This window comes from Camelus dromedarius, chromosome 24 (assembly GCF_036321535.1).
Source record: "Camelus dromedarius isolate mCamDro1 chromosome 24, mCamDro1.pat, whole genome shotgun sequence".
Classification (NCBI taxonomy): Eukaryota; Metazoa; Chordata; class Mammalia; order Artiodactyla; family Camelidae; genus Camelus; species Camelus dromedarius.
The window spans coordinates 18015244-18041645 of NC_087459.1; the positions used below are offsets into that span (position 1 = coordinate 18015244).

Here is a 26402-nt window from a genome sequence, read left to right on the forward strand (position 1 = left end):
ATAAAATATAGGACGCCCTGTTAAATTTACGTCTCAGATAACGAATAATTCTAACATCTTTATTCCAGAGGATCTTCCTGGAAGGGAGAGGGACAGGCCCCACTCCCCTCCATAATACATTACACCGTGAGTGTACAGGATATTTACTTCTTGTGTCAAAGGATAATCTACCCCCCACACCAAAAAAAAAGTCATGGCTCCCATACATTTTAGAATGAACACGTGTTAAATATTTTCTCTAACTCTTTAATTAAGTAAGGGAACCAAGCAGATGCTACAGTCTGTTCAAAAGTAAGAAAAAGGGCAAGTTTATAGAGAAAAAAAGGAATGTTGGAACAGATGCACAAAGGGACACAAAACTGGCTATCCATCCAGCACACAGGATTAATTTCCATGTTTATAGACAAGAATTATTTGCATTGCTATCAGTTATATACCACTAACAGTTGTAAAGGCATTTGAGACAGTGAAACAAAGGGGAGGAACTGGAAAGATATGTTCGGGCACTTAATAGACACAGAATAATTCTTGGTGGAAACTGAATCCTCTGGCACTCCTTACTCAGCTCTTAACACCAGATAGAAGCTAACTGTACCTCAATTCCTTCTTTCCCACTGCATACCTTTGCATGTTCTGTTCCCTCAGCCTGGAACATCTTCCCTCTGTTGCCTGGCAAACTCAGGGTTGGGCTGCCAGACTTATCCAATAAAAATGTAGTAATTCCAGTTGAATCAGATTTCAAACAAACGACAAAGAATTTTTTTAATTGAGAAATTATCATATATTTGCGTCAGGTGTACAACATTATTTGATATTTGTATACATTACAAAATGATCACCACAATGTATCTAGTTAATATTCAGCACCAAACATAGTTACAATTTTTTTTTCTTGTGATGAGAACTTTTAAAATCTGCTCTCAGAGGGTAGAGCACAAGGTTCTGGGTTCAATCCCCAGTAACGCCATTAAAAACAAATAAAAAAATAAAATCTACTCTCTCAGCATCTTTCAGATATACAATGCTGTATTATTAACTAGAGTCATCATGCTGTGCATTACATCCCCAGGACTTACATATTTTATAATTGGAAGTTGGTACTGTTTGACCACCTTCACCCATTTTGCCCACCCCCAGAAAATTATAAATAATTTCTTAGCATAAGTATGTCCCAAATATTGCATGGGACTTTAAAAAAATTATTCCCGAGGGGTGGGAAGGGACTGGGATTTCAAAATATAGAATAAACAAGATTGTACTGTGTAGCACAGGGAAATATATACAGGATCTTGTAGTGCCTCACAGCGAAAGAGAATGTGACAATGAATGTATGTATGTTCATGTATAACTGAAAAATTGTGCTCTACACTGGAATTTGACACAACATTGTAAAATGACTACTACTCAATAAAAAAATGTTTATATAATAAAAAATTATTCCCTGTTTATCTGAAATGAAGAGTGAAAAACCACCACTCAGTTTCTTCTCAAGGAAGCATTTCCTGACTGGCTCCCCCCACCCAAGGATATCCACATCCCTGCCATCACTTTGCTTGCCCCCCCACCTCTTAACTATTACAACTGTTAATCACCCATGAGACTGTGAGCTCTTTGAGGCAGAAGCCTATCTTTCGTTCATTTGTGTTTTATTTTTAAAAGCTTAACACACTGAATGACTGAATGAACAAAAATCTGGGGACTGAGCCCCCACCATCCATAAGGCTTTGTCTAATTCCTCTCCACACTCCCAGGCCTAGAGGGCCTGGCACACAGTAGGTGTTTGTCAAGTGAATGAATGAGGACAGGATTGAATGGACTCAGCCAAGTGGGGTTCCCTAGATAGAGAAGGCCTCCCTTTCCTTAGCTGGGCTGTCCTACTGCAATCAGGTTTGGCGGAGGGATAGAACAGAGGGCACTCCTGCCTGGAGGGAAAGGCTGGGACCCCAACATTTTGCCCAGATCTGAAGGCTAAGTTGGAGATCCCCAGGGCATGATAATGAGCTTAATGAGTGCCAAGCCCCACTTGTACTGCGTTCTTTGCTTAAAAAAAAGCATATCCTGTAATTCACTAGTGAAAATAGTAACCACAAATGATGTGAAGTTTCTGAACACTGCAAAACAGTATCGTAACTAAACATAGTGACTGTGTGCTTGACTGCTCACCCTGGCCATTCGATTCAATTAGATGTGTGTTGGGCCTTTCACACAACAATATTTACTGAGCACCTACTGTGTGAAACAGGTGCCATTCTCAGCACTGGGGGTTCAGTGGTGAACAAGACAGGTAAAGTCTCTGTCCTGGTGGACTTAACAATCGGACACTAGCAAATAACTGCAGAATGAATTACATTCTTTACACAATCAATTCTGACTGCATGCAGACGATTAATGACAGGAAAGAGAACTTCCGGGGGGAAGTCAGGGGCTCTCCTGAAGAGATGGTAATGGACCTGAGATCTGAAGGCTGAGAGAGGTGACCAGGCAAAGGGCAGGAAGAGCAGGTGGGCAAGAGTGTTCCAGACAGAACGGCAGCACCAAGGATGGCCTATGTGGCTGGAGACCAGAGAAGGGGGCACATGTGTAGCAGGTACAGATGGATGAAGTGAAGCTGGAAAGGTGGACGGGGCTCAGGCTATGGTGACAAAACATGGCTTTCTTGTTTCCCTCCTTCACGCCTCATTTTCCTACCAGGGCTCCCTGCTTGTGGGCTGACCCTGCTGAAATCTCTCTTCAGCAACGCTGCCCGAATGATCCTTCGAGAAAACACAAATCTGATCATGTCACTTCTCTACTCAAAACATTTCAGTGGCTCCTCACCTTCCACTTCATGAAGACTCAACTCTTTGTCCAGGAAGCCAGCCATGTGGCTCAGGGAAGAGCTGGCCCCACCCCCAGCTCTGGGTCCCACTGATCTGTGGGGACTCCCCACCCACCTCTGCAGAAGGGATGGGTTCAGAATGGGGAAGTCGAGTGGGGGAGAATGCTGGAAAAGTCTCCTTGCTTTTAGGGAGACAGCCATAGAAAGCCACGCTCTCTCTGACCAGACACGAAGGAGGAAGTGCAGAGAGACATTTTAGGCAGCCAACTGTGAGCTCACAGAAGCAACCCAAGGCTGTTGCTGATGCCAGGCCAGTAGGGCAGAGATGGAAAGACCCTGGGTCCTCACTGATGTCACTGAATGCTTAATTAACCAACCCCAGAGCCAGCCTTCCTCTGAACTTCCTGCTATGGGGGATACTAAATCTTCTTGTTTAAGCTGGTTTGAATCTGGATTTTTTGTTATTTGCATCAAATAGCACCCTGATACCCTTAACCTGGCAAAGAAGGGCTGTTTGGATTTCATCTCTGCCTGGTTTCTCAGCCACTTCTACCAATCCCTCAGTTCCTACCCTTGACTCCAATCATGCCCAACTCGATGAACGTTTTTTCCATCTCTCTGTTTAAAATACCCTTCCAACCTCCATCACCCTGGAAACTCCTACTCATCCCTCAGAACCCAGTTCAAAAGTTACTTCATCTATAAAGCCCTTTGACATCCATCAACAGATTAAAAGCTTTCCTCTCTGCACCCTGTAATTACCCAGAAGGTCCTCATTTTCTAAGTATTTATTATTCTGGTCCCTGGGGAAGGTAGGGAATTTTATCATGAGATAAAAATATTAACTGATCAATTAGACAACTTCTAATTTTAGTTTCTACTAAACATCCCTCTATATTGAACCATGCCATCTATCCCACCCTTCACTTTGAAGTTTCTGTCAAAGGTCAGTCTCTCACAGATAACTGGAGTGAATACAATTTATAGGCAATGGACCAGATCTCGCAAGAGACATGATTCCCCAAAGTCAATGAAAGTGAAACTAGGAAACTGCTGAAATCCGGTAGAGTTAGACCAGCTGATGATGACTACTTCTGAAGAAACTGATCTGACTCATGAAGCTCTCAAACATGTGTTCAATCATGAGATCTTCATATGACTCCCTACTACATGTCAGGCAGTGTGCCAGGAGCTATGGTTACAACCAAGAGTAAGTCTCTGCCTGCCTTAATCTTATCTTCTTCAGAATCAGACAGACAATAAACATGTACAAACGCACTACATAATTTCATATAGTAATAAGCATTATGAAGAAAAAAATAAACTAGGATACAGGCAATATGAATGAGGTTCCAAATTTGGCTACAGAATAATAGTGATTTCCTGGCAAGGATACTCTCTAAACTCCATGGAAAGAGAATATACTCAGGGGAAGGAACCCCTCTCCCCATCACTGAAGGGTCTCCTGCAGCCATGATCATATTACATGACTCTGTCCCACTGGCCAGAGTTTACTGGACCAGGGGTAGACAGCTGACCCAAGATAGGCCAATCAGATTCTCTCTTGGGAATTTGGATGTGGAATACAAGTTATATGACTGGCAGTGTAGGAGAGGGGAGATGATTCAGTCCTAGGGCTGGGGCAGTCATTGGACAAGTGCAGAGACAAGAGAAAGCCAGCCTGCAGAAGCAAGATGAGGGGGCAGACACCCAGACAGAGATGAAGGTTAGAAACTGTGCAGTCTCAGAGACAAAGGTGAGTGTGTTGGGTCCTAATGGGTTTCCAGGTAGATTCCAGCCTCTTGTAAAGCCCAGTTGAAAGTTTTGACCTTCGGATCTGTGACTCCTAATCCTTCCAATAAATTACTTTTCATGGTTTAAGTTTGTCTGAGTGTGTTTCTGTGCCTCACAACCAAGATCATCAATTCTAAGAAGGAAAATACTGGTGACAAGAATGGTGACAGTTTTTGTGTGCATGTGTGTCAGGGGATTAGGTTTATTTATTTATTTTTGGAGCTACTGGGGACTGAACCCTGGACCTTGTGCATGCTAAGCACATGCTCTGCCACTGAGCTATACCCTCCCCACCAGGCAGTTTTTAAAATTTTACATATTCATCTGTTTTGATTCTTATAATTCACTGAGACAAGTACTATTGTGTCCATCTCACAGATGAGGAAACTGAGGTATCGAAGTCACACGGTAAGTAGCTGATCTGATTTCTGTGTCTAGACAGTTGGCCTTCGTAGCCTTTGCCACTACACTATACTGCAAAAAAATAGTGGGGGATTGACTTGAGGTTATTTAAAATCTGTGAAGACCTTTCATACATTCCTTCTGCTCTTGAGTAAAACGGCTGGTCCACAGGATACAAGCTGTTTTGCAGACAACTCACTCCAACTGAGGAAGTGGCAGCAGCTTTATCAACTCAGCATTTTGACCCCTCACGTTGTGAAACAGTCACATTCCCTAACCAGGAGCCAGCTTCTCTGACGTCATTCATCCATTAAGACTTGATGTTGGACTCTGGATTGTCACAAGGCTGAACTTAATCCTCGCTTTGCCTCATACGAAAACCTCAGAAGAGTTAATTAACTTCTCTGAGCCTCAGTTTTCCTATCTATAATATAGAAATAATAATAATAATACCTCTCTGATGGAGTTGTGAGTTTTAAAAGAGATGATGGACTAACGTGTTTACCAGCATTAATTCGAAACCCAGAAGTGGTCAAGGCTCATGTAAATGCAGACTAACTCACAGGTATTACTGTTCTGTGCCCCCTTCTGTGGTCAAACCTATTGTTTCTGCCATTTCCCCCTTCTTCTGGAAAAAGCACCCTACATCTTGGGAACTTCTCTGTTGGATCATCTCTGGGGGACCACCTATTCCTCGCTGAGAAATGGTAACGTGATCTCAGTTAGCCCAAGCAGACACTCTTCTTAGAATCTGAATCTTTAGCTGAGTCATTCAAAACGGAAGGAAAAAATACAAACAGAGAAGTCAACACCAAAAAATAGAGTTCACTTGTCCTCAGTGAAGAATGCACACAAGACTGGCTATGAGCTCCTGCTGCCCGTGTGACCAGAGCTCTCCTGGCTCCTGTCTTTTCTAGACCTGGGTCTTTCGCTTTACCATTGTTTTTTATTTATATATTGAAGTACAGACAATTTACAATGTTGTGTTAATTTCTGGTGTACAGCATAGTGATTCAGTTGTACATACATATATTCCTTTTCCTATTTCTTTTCATTATAGGTTGTTACAAGGTATTGAATATTGTTCCCTGTGCTACACAGTAGGTCCTAACTGTTTATCTGTTTTGTATATGGTAGTTCGTATCTACAAATCCTGAACTCCCAATTTATTCCTGTCTACCCTTTTTCCTCTGGTAACCCTAAGTTTGTTTTCTGTCAGTCTGTTTCTATTTTGCAAGTAAGTTCATTTGTGTCATTTTCTTTTAGATTCTCATTTTTATGAGTGATATCGTAGGGTATTTTTCTCTTTCTGGCTTATTTCACTTAGTATGTCAATCTCCAGGTCCATCCAAGTTGCTACGCATGGCATTATTTTATTCCTTTTCCCATAGATTTTTTAACATTCTCACTCAGTTAAACTCCCATTAACTTAAACTCTCCACTAAACTTAAGTTAGGCAGAGGTGGTTTCTATTGCTTGCGATTAAAGGACTTTATCTGATGTACTTTTCAAGCAAAGATTAGGTCTCCATGAAGCTCAACAAATTCTTTAATCCCCCTTCCCTCCTCTCCTGGACAAGGAGACGGTATTAGCTAACTACTGTTGGGTAACAATGATCCCAGAACCAAGAGGCTTTAAACAATAAACATTTATTATCTCATAATCTGTGTGTATCTGAAACTTGGGAGCAACTTTGCTTTAGTTCTGGCTCAGGATGTTTCAAGAAGGCTGCAGTCAGGTATCAGCCAGGGCTGAGGTCACCTGCATGCCTGACCGGGGCTGGAGGACCAACTCCCAAGACAGTGCGTGCTCACAGAGATGCTGTCAGGAGGCCTCTGTTCCCTGTGTGTCTCAGTGTCTTTACGATGTGGAAGCTGGCTTCCCGCAGAGTAAGGGATTCAAGAGAACAAGATGGAAGCTGTGACGCATCACACACAAGTCACCCCTACTCAGCGTGAATGCCAGGAGGCAGCGATGACTGGGGGCCACACAGGGAAGCCTAGAAGTCCTATAGGGGGTCTTTGAGGCTGGCCACCACCCTCCTTTCAACTTTAGCTACTGCTAGTCATCCCAAGAAGAACATCTCATTTCAGAAACCCACAGACAGGGATTTACAAATAAGGGTGGAAGGGGGAGGTGGATATGAAGGAAAAGATGCAAAACAGGCAGGGTGGAGGTCTCCAGTCCAAGGACCAGGTCTAGAGAACTGGAAAAGAGGGAGAGACAGCCTTAGGGAAGGGGGACACAGGCTGCCCAAGTCCAGGGAAAAAGAGCAGCATAAAACCTAAGTGTCCCCCTGGGGAAGATGAGGAGGTTCTCCCCTTATAAGCCCCAGAGAAAGTCTGACAGCTAGTTCAGGCCTGCTTGTCAATCACCCTGCACTGCTCCAAATTCAAACTGGCCTGAGGGCAGGGCCCTGAGTCCAGTTGCTGCCAAGCTGTTACACATGGGCTGAATTATTCCCCTCTTCAAAACCTGTATGTGGAAGCCCGAAGGCCCCCACCCCAGGGTCGTACTCCAGAATGTGGCTGAATTTGCAGATAAGGCCCTTAAAATTGGGACTTAATCCAATCTGATTGGATTAAGTCTCCTCTCAAGAGGAGGGTATTGGGACACACAGAGAGATATCAAGGGCACACACAGAGGGAAGACCAGGTAAGGTGAGAGCAAAAAGGTAGCCATCTGCAAGCCAAGGAGGGAGGCCGCAGGAGAAACGAAACCTGGCAACACCTTGATCTTGGACGTCCAGCCTCCAGAGCAGTGCGAAAAAAATTTTCTGTTGTTGAAGCCACCGGTCTGTGGGATTTTGTAATGGCAGCCAGAGCAGATTAAAACAGGAGTCCTCTGGACTGCTCTGTGCAGCAGCCCCTAACCTCTGCTGCGCACTCTGGTGTTAGAACCAGACATGAAGCCTTCCTTTCTAGAGTCAGGGAACAGGTGAGAGGGGGCTGGGTGTCCCTGGCCACCTGATGAGGACAAGCCCGCCATATATGCACCTGTGTGCCTGTTTTCACTCCGGTTCTTTCCACAAGCTTCCGAGGGGGCCCCAGGCCTCCGGCTCCTCCCAGCTGACGGCAGTTCCCAGGAGAGCAGGTTCCTGCCTGACCTCCACTGCCCCGCACACCTTCTGTCTAGCTGGAAAGCACCTTCTGTATTCGTTGCCGCACTTCCTTTGGTCCCAAGGACACCATCATCTCAGCTACAGGTGGTCCTTGCTAAGAACAAAAAGAGAAAACACTCAACTTATTTAAACTGCCTGAGGAACTAACACCCAGCCTCAGTCTGCAGAAGGCACATCCCAGGCCAGCCCCAGCACTGCTGCCTGCATTCCCAGGAGCAGTGTTTGCATTTTATTGGCTTTCTGAGGCTGAGGATGGGTCCCAGAAGCCTGCCCTTCCTGGGTTGGTATGTCTGTTACCCCCAGTTAACCGCCAGCTCCTTGAAGGTGGGGAGCGCATGTGTTTCATCACTACTGTATCCATTGAACCTACCACGGTCCTACCCATGGCAGGCCCTCAGTAAGTACCGTCTGCTGAATGACTGCATGAGGGAGTGGGCATGTTTCATTCATCTGTGTAGCCCTAAAAAGGAGCTTAGTGCTGCCAGTGAATGTTAGCTGACTGGATGAATGAGACTCCACAGCAAAGTCCAGCCCAGCTGCCCGCCTCACCAGCTGTCCGCTGAGGGCCACTCGGAGGAGCTTCATCATGTGACTATGCTTGATGCCTTCCAGACTTTCTGACAGCTTCTTCAGTTCTCTGTTCAGCACGTCCTGAGTTAAGCTTGTATCAGATCCTTCCAGAAGCCTAGAAGAGGGCAGGTCTGTAAGGGGCCTCCATGGGCCAATGGCAAGTGGGTGGAAGAGAGAACTTCATAAAGTTATCCATCAGCTATAAGATAAATCAACAGCACAGCCAATGTTGAAGCCCGCGTGGGAGAGGGGCGGAGGGAGGGAGTATCTACCACCCCCAGCCCCATCCTAGCTGGGGAAGAGACACCAACCAAGGGACTACAAACACAGAGAATCCAGGCGAGTGGGCATAATATAGGGAAACTAAAAGGATGCCATAATAAGAGGATTTACTAATTGCTACCTCTCCATCATGTAATCTTTATGCCTCAGTTTTCTTTCTTGTTAAGTGGGGATAATAATAGTGTCTGCACCTCACAGGGCTATGGTGGGGCTAAGTTAAAACTTGTAAAGCACCAAGTACATTGCTTGAACAGATGCCAAGTGCTCAAAAGTATTAGATCTGGGGGGAGGGTATAGCTCAAGTGGTAGAGTGCATGCCTGGCATGCACAAGGTCCTGGGTTCAATCCCCAGTACCTCCTCCTCCAAAACAAACAAACAAACAAACCTAATTACCTCCCTCCCCCCACCAAAAAAAAAAAAAGTAAAAAATTATTAGATCTTATATTCTAATAAAAAGTTAAGTATTTGCTAGCATTACATCCAAGAGCTCAGAGACACTGAAAGACACTTAGGAATAGGTTAGACACAGGATGGAAGAACGAAGTGCTCTTGGAATTGGCTTGAAACACAGTTTCTAGACTTCTGGTGGATGCAGCAGAGGAGCAAAAAGAAAGAAATCAGACGTAACCCTTCTCTGCCCACAAACTAGAACACCTTAAGGATCTAAACTCCAAAGGGCCAGCAAGCATTCCCTACTTTCGGGAGTCCAGCTGAGACCCTCTCCCAAAAGCACATCTGAGTTCAAGAGAAATTCCTCAGAAATTCCTCAGCCTGCTCTAGCAGGACTTGCGAAAACTTGGTCTCAGCCCTGATTCTGAGATAGAGCAAGAGACGGGAACAGGGTGGGGACAGTCTATTCCACACCCAAAAGGGACCAAGGCTGGAGATGCTGACCGGTGCAGACGATTCATGACACCAACCCTGACACCGCCTGCTTATGACAGGGCCCAGACACCACATCCCGCACATTGCCACGGCCCAGGGTACTGGGACAAATGACCTTTTACTGCAGATTTCCTTCCTCCCTCCAGTACCTGAGCAATTCAGTATCAATTTGAGAAACAATCATTTTTACTGCATCTTAAAACTGGACCACGGGGTAATTATTATTTATGAAATGGAGGAGAGGAAATACTGAAAATACAAAACGTAATGTGGGGAAAAAAACCAGACACGATCCTCAATGTCACCGTGGGGAAGCGGGCCGCCGAGGAGCTGATGAAAGAGTGACAGGCGCCAGGCGGCCAACCGTGGCAGCCAGACACGTCAGAGCTAGCCCAGAGCTTGGCCTGGGCACAGAAGGGACTTCGAGAGATCTGGCAGCCTCTAAACATTTGAGTGTCAGCTTTCCTGCCTTGAGTTGGAGCCCCAGAGTGTCTTTAAAATCTAACCCCGTGGCAGGGATGGGGAGTTAAGACATTAGTCCAGTGAACTAGGACTAACAGGCCCTACTGTGGAATGTCCTAAATTACGGGAGTGTTATTAATAATAGCTCTTAGGAATTTATTCTGGAAATAAACTTGCAAAGGTGTTCACTGATGTCTATTCAAGGTTATTCGCTGTGGCATCATGTGTAACAGCGAAATTTGGAAGCAATCCAAGTGCCCATCAAGAGGAGATGAGTTAAATAAATCATGGTAAAGTGGCAGGTGCAGCCGAGAAAGGACTGAGGATGCCCTCTAAGCTCAGGACGGATCTAAAGACATATTGTTAAGTGAATAAACAGAGAAACAAGCAAAAACAAAAAACAAAACAAAACAAAAACCCCAAGAAGACACTTAGGGAAATATAGCCATTATTTTGTAAACTTTAAATGGAGTATAATCTATAAAAACTGAATCACTATATTGTATACCTGAAATTAATATAATATTTTAATTCAACTACAATAAAAAAATAAAAATGAAAAAAAAACCAAACAAAAGAGATACTAGTGTTATTGTATTGTACCTTTCGTGCAAAAAAAAAGTGGAAAATAAGAATGGTTATTTAGATATAATTAAGAATACTAGTAACATCCAGAGAGGGTTCTGGAATGGGGCAGACGGGGGAAAAGGATTAAAAACAGGACTCCCAATATGTACTTTTTAAAAAAATTCCTAAGTCATAAGCTCAGGTTTAAGAGGTTTCAATGTTTTAGTAATAATTAAATTTTACATTTTAAAAAACTTAGAAGAATGGAGTTACATACACATTTCCATGAATATGGACACGTCACAAAGTGCTAAGAGGAGCTGCCTTTGTGCTGGGGGCTGAGTAGGAGGGAAGAATTGTTTTTGGCTATAAACCCTCTTACATTGGTGGTTATTTTTTGCCACATTACTTATACTCTTACCTCTTCAAAATGTATATTATAACAACATACAGAATATGTCATACGTATTATAATAATATACTCATATGAGGCACTGTCCAAGCACTTTACCCCACGGAGAAGCAACAGAGAATACGGTTAGATATGTGGTCTCTCACCCCAGCCAGCTCGGGTTTCAATCTCTGCTCCTCCAACTTACTAGCTGTATTATTCTAGACAAGTTTCTGAGCCTCTCTGTACCTCGATTTTCTTATCTGTAAAAAGGGGATTATAACAGCAGTTACTTTATTAGGTTGCTAAGAATTTAAGTGCATACACACACACATAGCACACGTGTGTATGTGTCTAGCATACAAAACACAACATAGCACGTTGCAGGCATGTGTGTAAGCAAACACAAGCATAAGTGTTCGCTATTATTACCTAATTTAATCTTCACAACAAAGCCAGGAGGTAAGTAAAATGGACATTTGTGGGGTTTGCTGCTCAGCATCCATCTCCCTTTTTCGGTTACCAATGCCTCAAATCTCCCTGTGGAATTACCCGGCTTGCATCCTCAGCCCATGAGCTTTGGCTGGGGGTCCACTCAGGGCCCCGCAACTGACCTAACCTAAGCTAATAAGCATGTCACATCCTCCAGGCCTGGTGATTAGTTTGGGAGCAGAAAAACCAGGCCCCTCAGGCCCCATCAGCGTGAATCTCAAGACACAGCCTTAGTCTGTGGCTGAGGTTTTGCACGTGGAGCTGCCCCAAAGCTGTCTTCCCACTGCAGCAGAGACCGAGAGAGAGGCAGCTTATGATCCCCAGATCCTTTCTCCCTCTCACGAGTATGAATAATTTTTAGCTGGGCACATGGTGGCTAAGGTAAAATCGACATTTCCCAGCCTCCCTTGTCACTTGGTGTGGCCACAGGACAGGCACTCGGGCCAGTGGGATCTGGGCGGAAATGAGTGTGTAACTTTTAAGTCAAGTCCTTGAGGGGAGGGAGCTTCCTGTCCCCCTGCCCTTTTCCTCCTTCCTCCTCTGGCTGAATCCTGAGCCACCATGGACCACGGGGACAAGAGCAAAACCTAGGGACCGCAGGACCCTGGAGATGTGGAGAAAAGCTGTTCAGCCCTGAACTGCCCACTCCGAAGGCAGGTAAGGGAGAAGTGCACTTGTCTGTCTGGCAGAGAGTCCCACCCTCCATCTACCTCACACAGATCCTCTGCGGAAGGCGTAGCCATGTGGGGCAGAAAGTCAAAGGGACTGAGGGAGAAAGTCGGTTTTGGTGACATATTTTTGGTCCCTGCATTGAGCTGGGCTTCAAGTCAGCCCTTCTAGCCTCTGCAATGACACAGACCAGTCATTCCCCTCTTGCTTATGCCAGCTTTGGCTGCATTTTCTGCCCTCATAATCTAAAGAGTTCTGTTACTCTCACAGTAAGAACTAGTATCACCTCCACCCTGCAGAGGAGGAAACGGAAGCTCAAAGAAAGTGCAGTAACTTGGACAAACTGAAGTCACCTGGGCAGGTGAACTAACTGGGCCAGCGAGTGGCAAGGCTGGAGTGGAACCCAGATGGGGCCAGTCCCAGAGCCAGAAGGCACTGCCTCTTCCGGGGAGAGCCCAGCTGCTCGGGGTGAGCCCTTCTACCAAGACAGAGTGAGCGATCATCCCATCAGGAACCTCTCACCAGCTCCAGGGTTGTACTGAGGGCCTCACAGCCAAGCCCTGAAGTAAAGGGGGCCCTGGGAGGGAGGGAGCAGAACCTCGAGCTCGGCCTGGGGGAACTCACCCCAGCACTCGCTCAGCAATGACATCCACCTTCTCGGAGATGGCGCCCAGCTGTGCCCGACCCACGGCAGGACGAGTCCACAGGTAGGAGTGCGCTGGGGAGACCAAATCCTGCAGGCGGCTGATGTGATGCTGGGGAAAGAGGTGGTCACTGACTGTACTGGGGAAGCGGGAGGAGTGGAGCGCCAGCCACTCCATCCGTCTCCCCGAGCTCTCCATCCCACACCTGTCTCAGCAGGATGATCCGCTCCACATAGGCTGGGTCCAGGACGTGCCTGTCTTGCAGCTGGCTCCCAAACGCCTCCTCCACGAGGACCTGCAGCTTCCCCACCAGCTGGCGTCTCTGGGTCTCCTCGCTCACCAGCCGGCGGAGGTGCAGCCTGCAGAGGAGCCAAGGGACCGTCCTGCTGCCAGTGTCTCCAGCCCAGGCAAACTTCCTCCCCAGGGGAGCAAGGGGGTTTGAAGATGACACCTTACGTGGGCTGCCCTCCCTCCATCCTGGCTGGAGCAGAAGGGATTCTGTCGATTGACAGTCACTCCTGTCTGCCAGTCCCTCTGCTCCCCGGGTCTCTCACTTGGCCCACCGCCCTCCCCTGTGCTCCTTGCCTGGTCTCTACCTGCACCGGAGTTTACAAAGCAGACCTGAGAGTGCCTGCCTCCTCACAGAGTTTGAAGCATGGGGCTCTGGCACAAAAGGGCAGAGGGTAAGAATATGGATTTCTAAGATTCAGGGCCACAAGGCGGTACAGAGGGCAGAGCTGTTCGAATTCAGGGCTCACGGTTAAAAAGTTCAAGTTTTCTTATCAGGTCACATTTTCTCCTTTTCAGCATTCCTCTGTTTTGTTCTCTCCTTCAGAAGCAGCAGAGCTCTAAGACTCTGACCCTCTGACTAGGCCCTGTCAGTCCTCAGTCCCTAGGCCACCCTCACCCTGTCTCCAGCAGGACTGGGGGGACCCAGGGGCGAGAGCAGCACAGAGCCGAGTGTTCTGTAGGTGCTTGGCCCCCATTCCTGGTGTAGGAAAAAAGAAAACAGGCAGCAAGGGAGGGGTGATGATCTCATGGGCTCTGAGATGGGACAGGCCTGGGAGTGAAGCCAGCCCTGCCAGATGTCTGTCTGCAGCAAGTTACACAACCATTCGGAGTTCAGGGCGCTGTAACTGTGGGGACACGGGGCCTCGCTCCCGGGGCGCCGGGCAGAGCAAACAAGGGATTATCTGTAAGGCAGTGAGCACGAGGCTGGAGCCGGGTAGCGAGACTGAGCAGAGGCGTGGGCAAGACAGAGGGTACAAGGATGAGGCCCTCTGGGGAAGTTATCTGGAGCACGTATTGGCCCCAAAACATCATTTTCTAAAAAGAAATGAAGAAAAACCACATGAAATTGGTACCGAACCTCCTGAGTACTAGATGAGACAGTGGGAAGAAAGAAATCAAGGGACCCTAGTGGCCAGGCTTGAGGTAACCCATGGAAGGTCCAGGGCCTGGAACACAGCAAGTGCGACAAAACCGTCAGCTAGTTGCTACCGCCACCCCACTGCCAGTGCTGCCGTGACAGCTACTGTTGTCTTTACTACTGTTACTGAAGTCACCACAGCAGTGGCTTGTTCACAGAAACAACCAAAGAGCTCCGGCCGCATTCAACCCGTGGGCAACCATCTCAAGGCCACATCCCCTCCCTGGTTCACACAAAGCAAAAGCCCACCTCCATCTTCCTCAGGCTCCCCCTCGTGCTTTGGGGTGACTGGAAGGGGTCACAAAGCATCTCCCCTGTTTCAACCCCATTCCCCTCGGGGATACTGCTTTTTCCCTGATGAGAAAGGTACAGCACGAGCTGCGTTCAGCGTGCATGCTGTATTTGCTCCTGAACGCCCCATGCAAGACATGCTCACTGTTTACTGTGTGGACTTGGACTTGGGCTGGTTACTTCTTGATGCCTTGATCTCATATGCACGACAGGGCAAATTCATACAACTGACCTTAGGTCTGATGAGGGAAGTAAATGAAGTAATATCCTTAATACGCCTCAGTTGATATGAATTCCCCGGGCTCATACGGGTAAAGTGCCAAGGAAAGCCTGTCCCCAAACCAGAGCTCGCGAGAAGGCCTCAAGGAGTCCCCGCCCTCTAAGTACAAAGCCGTTTGCCGGCTTTACCGCTGATGCCCTCAGACTGAGACATGACATCAGCGATCCGAACTGCAGCTGTGGCTGGAGGTTTCAGAGGGAGGAACTACTTGAAATGTAAACCAGAAGCCAGGGGACAGCGCACTCACTGTGGTGGCCAGGCGGGAGAGGGGCTGATCAGGAATAATTGCGATGGCAGAAACACTAGCCGCCACTTACTGAGCACTTTCTCCTTGCGAAACACTTTGATGCAGCATTTAACTGAACTGAACTGAACTGAACAAGGTGGGGACTGTTACTAGTCCCATCTTAGAGGAGAGGCTCAAAGGGGTCAGGTGACTTACCTGTGGTCACACAGCACTAGAATCCAGAGCCCACTAGACCCTCCGCCGTGGGGACCCAGCACCAGCAGGAAACCCCTTTTCTATGAGGGGGCTCTCCGGAGTCCCCACTCACCTGTTGAATTCTGGGAGCTTCTCCAGGTCCAGCAGGGCTGAGTGGCAGGTGATGCGGGTCAGGTCGAACTGTGTGATCAGCTCCGGCAAGGTCCTGCCCATCTGGTTCTCTGCAGGTGAGGCAGGACCAGGCGCTCAGCCCCACCCCGCTTCCACGTTCAACCACAAGGGAGGCTGACCACAGGGATTCGACTTCTGGCTACTTTATATATCCAGGGCCTGAATGAGCTTCCTTTTGCAGAAAGGGTTCTGTCACTAAGGAAATAAAAGCTGGAAAACAACCTGGCTAAATTGACCTTCAGTGCTCTCAATGACATGGGAGCCCCAAGAACAGTCAACTCACTGCCTGGCTGTGCCCCAGGGATCCGGACTCGACTGGATGTGGACGGGTCTGAGTGGGAGTGTATTTTACAAGTTCTCTGGGTGATTTCAAAGAGCAGCCCGAGTGAGAACTGCTGTGCCCGGGGCTGCTTCTCCCGAGCAGTGGCTCCATCCTATGCACTCAGAGGGCATCCCGGTCAGGCTCAGGCCCAAACTGAGCCTCTGCCACATCCCTCACTAGTTGTTACTTTGACAAGTTACTCAATCTCTCTGAGCCTCATAATCCTCTTCAAACAGTGGGGATGATAAACACCTCTCAAAGATATTTTAAGGCTTAAATGAGAAAAGAGCAGAATAAGTAGTAACAGATTACATTATGGCTACATTTTCAGCAATCACCTCCCAAAGGGGTCATCCTATTTGGTCCTTCTTCAAGATTTGGGCCCTAAGTCTTGGGCCATGGATAAGGGCTCAGCTTGGAATAAACTAGGGTCATAGTAAACCTAGTAATGCTGTCCGAGTACACATCTGCACTAGCAGCAATAATATAATTACAAAAGTCACAGCATCTGGAATTTTTGTGCTTATTGTGTGGCAGATACTGCAGTAGTGCCTCGTACTCAGAAGCTCAGTGAATCCTAATTTAACTCTGTAATGTAGACACTTAACCCCATTTTACAGACAGGGAAACTGAGGCTCAGAGAGACCAAAAGCTCCTTGAGGGCAAGGATTATATCTATCTTGGTCACTGTTGTAGCCCCAGAGCTGAACAGTGTCTGGCTCAATAAACACTTGAATAAAAGGTGAACTTGTATGAGATCACACAGCTGGGAGGTGGCACGGCCGTGACTGAAGGCCAAGTGGCCTGAACCAAGGCCCCGACCCCTCACGCTATGGCCCCACCAGGACCTCTCAGGGGAGCGGGTACCTGCAAACCCTGAGCCGCAGTTGGTGATGATGTCGAGCAAGGCATCTGGCAGGAAGCCGGCGGCAGCAAAATGCTCCAGAAAAATGTCCCCTTGCCTCTTGGACAGCTTGCTGCCATCCCTGTTGAGAAGCAGGGGCAGGTGGGCAAAGTGTGGGGGCCGCCAGCCGAGGGCCTGGTAGAGGAGCAGGTGCTTGGAGGTGGAGACCAGCCACTCAGAGCCCCGCAGCACGTGGCTGATGCCCATGTGGTGGTCGTCCACCACGCAGGCCAGGTGGTACGTGGGGAAGCCATCGCTCTTCAGGATGACTGGGTCCCCCTCCACGCTGGCCACTTCATGCCGATTCCAGCCATACACCAAGTCCTGGAAGGCTGGCGTCTCTCCCTCCAGGCGGAAGCGGACAGCAGGCTTGGGGTCGGTGGCCAGCTTCTGGGCCACCTGCACCGAGCTCAGGTTCCGGCACCGATTGTCATACCTGTGGGGAAGCAGGCAGCACAGTAACTACGAGTCATTAAGGGCCCTGGTGACTGGCATGAGTTCTGCCTTGGTCACTGATAACTGCATGACCTTGGGCAAGTCATTTACCTCTCTCAGCTGTCTCATCAGTCTTGAATGGGGACAATAAGGTTATTGTGTGGGAGAACTGAGTGAGACAATGTAGCACAGCAAACACAAGCCGGTCCCCTTCTTTCTTGCTAACGAGGAAATGTCAAAGTCCCAGGCCAAGGGGGTGACTTATGAGCGAACCGTGACTGGTGCAGCCACCACGCAATCCCATTCCCCCACCCCACTGACCAGCCCACGTAGGATCCTTCTAGTCACTGAGATTCAAAGAAAAGTATGCCTGGCGGGTAGGGGAGGCTTACGGTTCTAGGAAAGATTCTCTCTCCGAGTGAGAGTGAGCCGCAAGCTGCGGCAACCACTTGTAAGTGACGGTGGGAGGCGGAGACGAGGGAGCCAGAAAGTGGCCAAAACAGAATCCCAACTTCTCAAAGCTGCTGCTTTCATCCCGGAGTCACCCACCTCCAAGACTTTCACAGAATGAGAGGCTAAATGTTTGTGTGGTTTATGCTCTGGCTACTCAAAGTGTGGTCTGTGGCCTGCCAACATCGGCCTCACCTGGAAGCTTGTCAGAAAGGCAGCATCTCAGGCCCCAGCCCAGACCTGCAGAATCAGAAGCTGCGCGTTAACCAGATGCCCAGGGGATTCTTCTGCACGCTAAAGTATGAGACACTCTGGTTTGTCCCTTTTAAACAGAGTATTTGTTACTCCCCAGAGCGTCCTGATACAAAATGCAATGCTTGTAAGCACAGTCCTTGACACTGAGCCAAGTGTTCAATCATAGATGGCTGCATGGATTCCAGGATAGGGCATGATTGTAATTTTTAAAAATAATCTTCTGTCAATGGAAAAATAGACTCCTTACAATTAGAAAAAAGGCAATTCTGTAGTGAATGTTGTGACCTTGTACGGGCACCCGAGCTTTTGTCCAAACAGCTCACTGAAACTGAAACTTGAATGTTATGATGCTGATGGGAGTCCAATCTAGTAAAGGGCCACCAGGAGGGATCTATCAAAGTGGCAAATTGACCCGGCCATTCCAAACCTAGGGAGGTAATCCAACAAACACACTGCGCATGTGCAAAATGATATACTTCAATGCTGTTCATCATCGCTTTCTTTTTATAACAAAAGATTAGAAATGACATAGGTGTTCATCAGTAAGGAACTGATCAGGTAAGTCATGATATAGCCATGTGATGGAATACTATGCAAGCATAAGGAAATTTATGGACTGATGACAGGCTGATCCTCGAGAGAGTATGTGGGATCTGTAAGCTGCGTGACGCGTATTTTGTGTGCGACCATCTGAGTGGGGAAGACAAGAAATCAAATGCGTTCTTTAGTGTAGGCACTGCGTGTCTCCGGAGGACACACAAGAGAATTCTAACACCACTTGTCCCCGGAGAGGTAACTGCGTAGCCAGACTCAGGGTTGGGAGAGATCTTTACATATGTGTCTTTCTGGACATGAGAAAATTTTACTTATTCAAAATAACAGACAATTTAAGTTATTTTATATGGTACTGCCAGAGGCCCGATGTGGCAGGCAGAGCTGACATGGCCCCAGCGGTCGCCGCGTGCTGGTGTTTCTGTCTCATGTCCTCCCTGCCCTTGAGTGTGGGCTGGACCTAGTGGCTTCCTTCTAATGAACAGAGCACAAAACAGGCAATGATGTGTCACTTCCTCGATTTGGTCAGGCAGAGACAGCAGCTCTCACCTCCCTTGCTCTCTCCTGCCTTCTCTCTGCTCACCCTGAGGAAAGCCAGCTGCCAAGCTGTGAGCTGCCCTGGGGAGGGGCCCACGTGGCAAGAAACAGAGGTCTCCAGGCAATGGCCTCGGATAGAGATGGAGGCCAATCCTTCCAGGGCCCAGCTTCAGGGTAACCACAAGCCTGGCCAAGACCCTGACTGCAGCTTTGAGAGAAACCCTGAGCCAAAGGACCCAGCTAAGCTGTGCCAGACTCCTGACCCACAGGAACCCTAAGCTAGGATGTTTTGGAGTCATTTGTTACACAGCAACAGCTGACAAACACACCCAATCCTGGGGAGGTACCCATGATGGGCTAGGGCTCTCACCGGGGCGTCTGGCGGTTCCTGAGGGCCTCCTTCTTCAGAAGCTCCAGCCGCTGGGGTGAGCAGAAACAGGGGTAAGCAGCACCGCTTCTCAGCAGAGCTTCAGTGGCCTGGGCGTACAGTGCAAGTCGCTGAGACTGCAGGTAGGGCCCAGCAGGCCCTCCCCGGCGGGGGCTCTCGTCAGGGGGGATGCCTGGAACGGGCAGAGAGAATAATCACCAAATGATGACTACGATGTACATGGTGCATGTTCCCAGGTACTGTTCTGGGCACTGTACACATGTGGCCAAGCTCGTAACCCTCACGACTATCAATGAGGTTGTTACTCTTATGATTTCCCTTTTCCAGAGGAAAAGCTAAAGTACAGAGAGGTTAACACTCAATGTCACATGGCCTGGTGGGTAAGGAGCCAGATGGAGGTACACAGGCTCACCAGCACATCCTCTCCTGCTTTCTAGCTCCAGGGAGGGAGAAACCAGACCCCATCTGGAAAAGCAGACTCAGGAGAAATAAGCATAGTTCAGGGACAGCCCATCAGGGCCCAGCTGGACTCCTGGCTCTGCCCCTGACTAGCTGTGACAAGGGATTCTAAAAATGTGTGAGCTCTCGAGTGCCATGCACCTGCCAGGCTACTTTCTTTTTTTTCTTCAGCTAAGACAGCAGAAGAAATGATTTACTGTACATGTGTTATATTCAGCCACAACTGAAAATGGAACTAGTTCAGAATATCACAGGTCTGGGGCAAAGGACCAAAAGGGATCATTTTGATATGAGCAAGATAGGTCTCTTAAAGGTGGTCGAGGCGATCAGAATGGCAATAGATGTTCTAGATCCATTGAGACAAGTTCTACAGAGTTTTGCATGCAGTCCAGCAATCTGTATCAGCATCCCTGGCCTCTGGCTTTCTTCGCTTCTGCTCTAGTGGTTTCTGTGGGTGTACAAGTTTTCCTGGACCTCTGCCTCATCTTTCTTCTTCTGCACTGCGGTCTGCACATTTACTTCTCCCTCCACTTTGCTCTCATGGCACGGAGTTTTCTCAGAAGATGGTGTTAAGGCTGAAAGCCAGGCAGCTTTTATGTTTTGTGATCTCCATTAAGACTTAAAACCATCCTACCCGGTAGGTGCCGTTCACCCCTATTAAGTAAAGACGTCAAGGATAAGGGGAACAACTGCATTCACATGCAGGCTAGCCGGCCCTGGGTCCACACTCTTAACCACTGCCTGCACTGCCTCTTGCATTCCTTAGCCTCTCTAAGCCTCAGTTTACTTCTCTGAAAAGTAGAGCTAAGAGTCTACTGTGCAAAGTGGCTGGGACTTAAATGCATCAGTGCTCACAAAAGGCTTAGCCCAATGCTCTACGTGTCCGACAGCTGCAATATATGCTGTGAGATCAATGGGATGTTAGAAGCCAAACCCCCAACCTAAGGTCCGGGTTCCTCAGATCTCAAAGGATAGATGTAACTCATACACGCTTCCAGGAGAGGCAAAGGGGACACAGAATAGCTGGATGATAGTGCTTCTGCCCTCACATAGCTGTCAAATGAATTAGGAAGATGAGGACACGGTTAACCCCATACACCCACTGTTAACACAAACTCTGGAGGCAGAGGGCCTGGGTTCACACACACCGCCCTGCTCTGTGGCCTTGGGCAAGTTGTCTTGCAAAGCCTCCGTCTCCTCCTTTATAAAAGAAGGAAACAAGCAGTAACTTCCTCCTGAGGGTCATCACAAGGCTGGAACGAGAGGGCCTACGGGAAGTGCTGGGCACATTGCCTGGCGTGTCCGACCACTTGGAAGGTCCTGGCTGTGATTATCACTGGTACCACCTGTACTGGTATTTCTTCGTTTGTCAGAGAAGGGGGTTGGCTTAGGTGAACCCGGGGTCCTTTTTTTTTTGTGGGGGTGGTCCCTTCTTGACCTAACCTTAACATGTTCAGCATTTGGAACGTTCCAAGGTTTAAGAGCGACTCCACTAGGAGAACTGCAAACAGGTTCACATAAAAAATAGTACATAAATGTTCACAGCAGTTTTACTCATAATAGCCCCAAAGTAGACACAACCCAAATGCCCACCCACTGATGAATGGCTAAGCAAAATGTGGTTTTTCCACTAATGAATATTGTTTGGCCATAAAAAGAAATGAAGTACTGAGTCCTGCTACAACATACATGAATCTTATGCTAAGTAAAAGCCAGTCATAAAATGAAATGTTCCAAACAGGCAAAACACAGAGACAGAAAGTGGGTTAGCGACTGCCAGGGGTAGGAGGGAAGGAGGAAGAGGGAGTGACTGCTAATTGCTACAGAGTTTCGTTTCAGGATGATGGAAATGTTCTAGAATTAGAGAGTGGTGATGGGTACAAAACACAGTGAATCTACTAAAGACCAATTTGAAATGGTGAATTTCATATTTTATGAATCATATGTCAGTTACAAAAAAAAAAAGACTCTCGAAGCAAGAGGCTCCAGAAGTCAGCCTCCCTGGGGTGTGGACACCTGCCCTCTGCCTCGCCAAAAGGCTCACACCATCATGCTGAGCTGGGGGCCCCACAGGGGCAGGACGCATCAGGTGGTCCACCCCTCGTCCTGGGCACGCTGCCTGACATGTAGCAGGTGCCCAGCCATGTGGCATGACAGGATTTGGCTTCTGCCAACCTCCCTATCCTCACGTCTCCAGGTCCTCTGCTCTACTCACTGTGCATGGGCCACACTGGCTTCCTTCCTGCTCCACAGATATGCAAAGGGTTTAGCTTCTGCAGGGCCGTTGCACCTGCTATTCTCTCTGCTTTGAGCATTCTCCACTTAGGTAACCACTTCGTCTCTGCTCTACCATTATCTGCTTGGAGAGGTCCACCCTGTCTGTAAGAGCACCACTCCCTGCTGGTTCCCCAGCCTGCTACCCTTTTCTCCACAGCACTAATCATCACTTAATATCAAAGTAAGAATAAACTGATCTGTTCGTTATCTGTCGTCCCCTACTTACTGAGCACAGGGTCTTGGTTCCAGGCTCAAACACTACCTGGGTCATAGTAAGTGACCTTGATGAATGAATTCTTTTATTCAACTAATCACTACTGAGTTTCTGCTATAACCTTCTACAATAGAGGACAGAAATGAAATTGGTTTCTGTCCTTTAGGAACCCTGAGTTTAGTTAATAATTTACCTGAGATTAGAGCACACATCTTAAGACAGCCTTGGCATTTTTGGCATTTTCTCTTGGGTTGCTTAACTAGTCATACTTGTTCTGACAGGTAGGCAACTGTTGACCTAGGGAACACACACACTCCTCCTTGTCCTCCCTGAGCTTGGCTGACCTTAGGATTAAACTTCCTACAAGAAGACTGACTTCAGAAGTGGCACAAGTTTTGCTTGGACCGTGTAATATGGTTAAAAAAAAAAAATCTGGGCTTACATTTAACAATGGGAAGTAGTCATCAAAAACAAAACAAAACCAAAAAAACCCTGGAGTTCTGGCTCCTCCTAGAAATCAGAAGATTTGACGTGACGGCTGGGCCAGGATTCCCACCCAGGAACAAGGGCTTCCTCCTGCTCCCAACAGCCCCAGAGCCTCCAGCTCCATCTTCCCCTTGGCCCCTGTTTCCTGCCTGCTTCCAGCAGGATGTGAGATTCGGAGAGAAGAACAGGAATCTCAAAACAGCTTTGGGGCTCTTTTTTTCTCAGGGAGCTTCAGCATCTTTTTGGGTGACACCTGCCACCCCGGGCAGTACAAATGTACCCCTTTCTTCAGGAACCACGCATTCTCCACCCTGGGCCCCATGAGAAGAACTCTTTTTCTGGCTCCCTGTTCCTTCCCTGGAGAAGGGTCCTCTCCCTGCCAGCCTCACCTGCCCACTCCAGCATGTCCTCGATATTCTCCGCTGCCCCGGGCACAAGGCGAGTCTGATCTGTATCCTCCAGCCTCAGGATGAAACTCCCTTGGTGCTTCTTGGCAAAGATGTAGTTGTACAAGGCAGTGCGAAGGCCGCCCAGGTGCAGGAAGCCTGGCAGAAGAAGAGAACAGCTCAGATGAGATGGGGAAGATGAGCTGATGGGCCTCAGCCAAGGGGCAAGTAAGTTCTGCTCGTGACAGAAGGTTCCAGGGAGTATCAAAGCCCAAGAGATGGTTATCCCTGTCCCATCTCTCCCAGCATCCAGACAGTCAGACTGCCACAGGAGAGGACTGAGGAGGCTGCCTCATTTACCCTCATCCTGGAAGTAGAAGAAAACCCAAGTTTCGGAGCAGGCCATTTCATAAAGAGGCTCCGACTCTCCCCAATTGCACCTGTCATTCTACTTTGAGATTTGCTAAGGCTAAGTTTGACCCAAAAAGAAGGAGAAGGTTATTCACTGAAGCCATGTCACACGTGCATTTAACTTACACAAATTCAATGAAGTGCTTGGGCAAAAAATAAATAAATAAAATTAAATTAAATACTATAAAGTTACATTTTACATATGCCTTCAGCTCACTGCATGTGACTATCCACCTCATATATTTTGAATTTTGTCTACCTGACACTCTTCAACATTTTTTTTTTTTTTTTGGTGTGGGTAACTAGGTTTATTTATTTTTTACTTAATGGAGGTGCTGGGGATTGAACCCAGAACCTTATGCATGCTAAGCATGCACTCTACCACTGAGCTATACCCTCCCTACAATCTGACACTTTAACTGCTGGCTTTAGATACTAACCAAAAGTAACATTCAATTCCACTGTATTTCTCTTTACCCAAGTTTAAACTTTCACGATTTTACTTCTTCCTCACCTTGCCTTCTTGGCCCTCTCTCCACAATGAGCTCACCTGCATCTCCAGGTCCAGGAGGCAGCACAGGATATGAAATGCTCCTCTGGGATCAGGTAGACTCCAGCTCAGCACCGATTATGTGTGTGACCTTCAGCCAGCTAGTCACCACAAAATCAGAGATCCCCAAGATAGAAGACAGGGGTGCAGTACTTGAAAGCCAGACCTCTTACATCAGATAGACCTGAATTCAAATTCTGCATCCACCATTTACCAGATGCTACCCCTTGGGCACTCTATTTGACTTTTGTGAGCTTCAATTTTCTAATTTGTTAGAAAGATTGAAAACAAAAAAATAGAAACCTTCCTTACAAGGTTGCTGTGAAGCATAAACGCTGACCAGAGGACACTATTCAATTAATTTTAACTATTATAGTAATCTATGTTGCACAATAATTTTTCTATCTGTAGTCAACAGCCTTGCCCATACGGGCTTTTCCTGCAAATCAGCAAGGAAACATGGATTAAAATCATAATGGAGGGGTTTAAGCGCTTTCTATTAGTAACAGATCTTGCCAAGTGCCTCAGCTGCATTAGCTCAAACCACAAGGTAGGTATCATTACTAGCTCTGTTTGACAGAGAGTGAAACTCAGAAGCTCAGAGAGGTTAAATACTTTGCCCAAGTCACACAGATAGGAAGTGGTGAAGCCAGAAATTTGGACTCAGACAATCCCAGGCTCAGACAATCCCAAACCGGGTGCTTGTCTGCAAACCTTTGGCAGTTCACAACCAAGTAAGTACGGAAATTGCAAGTAAATGTTTAGAAACTTATAGCAATTTTGACAAAATAATTTAATGTCTATTGAATCTAATAAAAAGAAAGTCTCATATTTTGTATGCTTCTAAGGGTTTCCTTTTCCTAGTAATATCTTTATATCCATTTTATGAGAGTATTAATCCATAACCCATTGGAAATCAGAAACTAGTCCTTTCACCAGGGGTGGTTTGAGAAACATGCTCTACTCTATAATGCCTACCAAGAAAGATCCTTGTCACTCTGTGCACCTGGGATCTTGCCACAAAGGTAGCTTTGTGACCCTGGGGTTCAGAATGAGAGGGATGTTTGGTGTAAAGAGGGCACGAGGTAGCCCCGGTGAGAAAAGAATATGGGAAACTGGTGGGGAGGCCCTGACAAGATCTCCATTAGGGTATACATGGGCCCCTGCCTCACTCTCTGGCTTACTAAACTACAACACTAACCACAGGGCCTATGTACCTGCAACTTCCTTTGCCCAGAAGGTTCCTCCCATAGGCCTCACATACCTAGATTCTTCATGTCATTTGGTTCTCAGCTCTTACATCACCTCAGCAAGGCATTCTTGACCATCCTAAGTAATTCCCCGTCCCCTACCCTGCTTCATTTCCTGCACGGCACACGTGACTGTTTAAAAGTAGTTATTTTTATTCGTGTTTGTCGCGGCCACTACAGTGTAGGCTTCTTGAGAGCAGGGGCCCTACTTTCCCCATGACCACTGCATCCCATAGCCTAAAACAGTGTGTATTCAATACACGCTTATTGACTATACACAACATAAGAGGGAGCCAAGGAAAGGCTACAGCACAATAAACACGAAATTTCTGGAAATGCGAAAGATTTCCGCTCGTAAACCTGTTTCTTCCTCTCTAAAATGATGTCGCACTGCCCGCCCAGTCTGACTCCACCGGAAGGAATTCCTCGGGGAACATTTGGGGGGCGGGCAAGAGACGGTGGGCCCCGGCCTGCAGCGTCACGTCCGCCAAAGTTACCTGTGGGGCTGGGGGCGAACCGTACTCGCACCGCAGCCCCGGGATCAGTGCCCAGGCTGGCCTCGCGCCGTCCCACGCGGCGGCCCAAGGCCGCCGGGGGCCTCCCGGTCTGCAGCAACCTCTTCAGAAGTACCGCCATGTGGGGTGGAAGCTCACACGTGGGCCTCTCCGTGCATCACTTCCGGGGATTCCTCTCAGCCAATCCGTTTCCGCCACAGCAGGCGCAACCCCGCCCCTTAAAGGCGCAGGCCTTCTAGCCTGCAAGCCCACGCCCCCTTGCACAGCTGCGGCGCCACTCGGCCTCCAGGGGGCAGAGCC

At 47.8% G+C, this 26402-nt stretch overlaps 1 protein-coding gene across 4 annotated transcripts; it reads right to left on the minus strand.

Moving 5' to 3' along the window:
- Positions 1-6647: 6647 nt before the first annotated feature.
- On the minus strand, positions 6648-26375 carry EARS2 (glutamyl-tRNA synthetase 2, mitochondrial). 4 transcript variants are annotated; one of them, XM_010986920.3, is made up of 9 exons: positions 26085-26320; positions 23380-23535; positions 19537-19726; positions 16901-17373; positions 15653-15761; positions 13304-13457; positions 13079-13209; positions 8685-8820; positions 6648-8229 (listed from the first exon to the last, which is right to left on the minus strand). In XM_010986920.3, the coding sequence occupies exons 1-9, from the start codon at positions 26221-26223 to the stop codon at positions 8146-8148; spliced, it is 1572 nt and encodes a 523-aa protein (XP_010985222.1). In that variant the 5' UTR covers positions 26224-26320; the 3' UTR covers positions 6648-8145. The 4 variants fall into 4 exon arrangements, 3 of the variants coding, with proteins under 3 accessions (XP_010985222.1, XP_064334589.1, XP_064334590.1); XM_064478519.1 differs by lacking the exon at positions 26085-26320 and adding an exon at positions 24338-24631; XR_004130716.2 differs by lacking the exon at positions 6648-8229 and adding an exon at positions 11461-11556 and having other exon boundaries at positions 8696-8820; positions 26085-26375.
- Between the last annotated feature and the right edge of the window lie 27 nt (positions 26376-26402).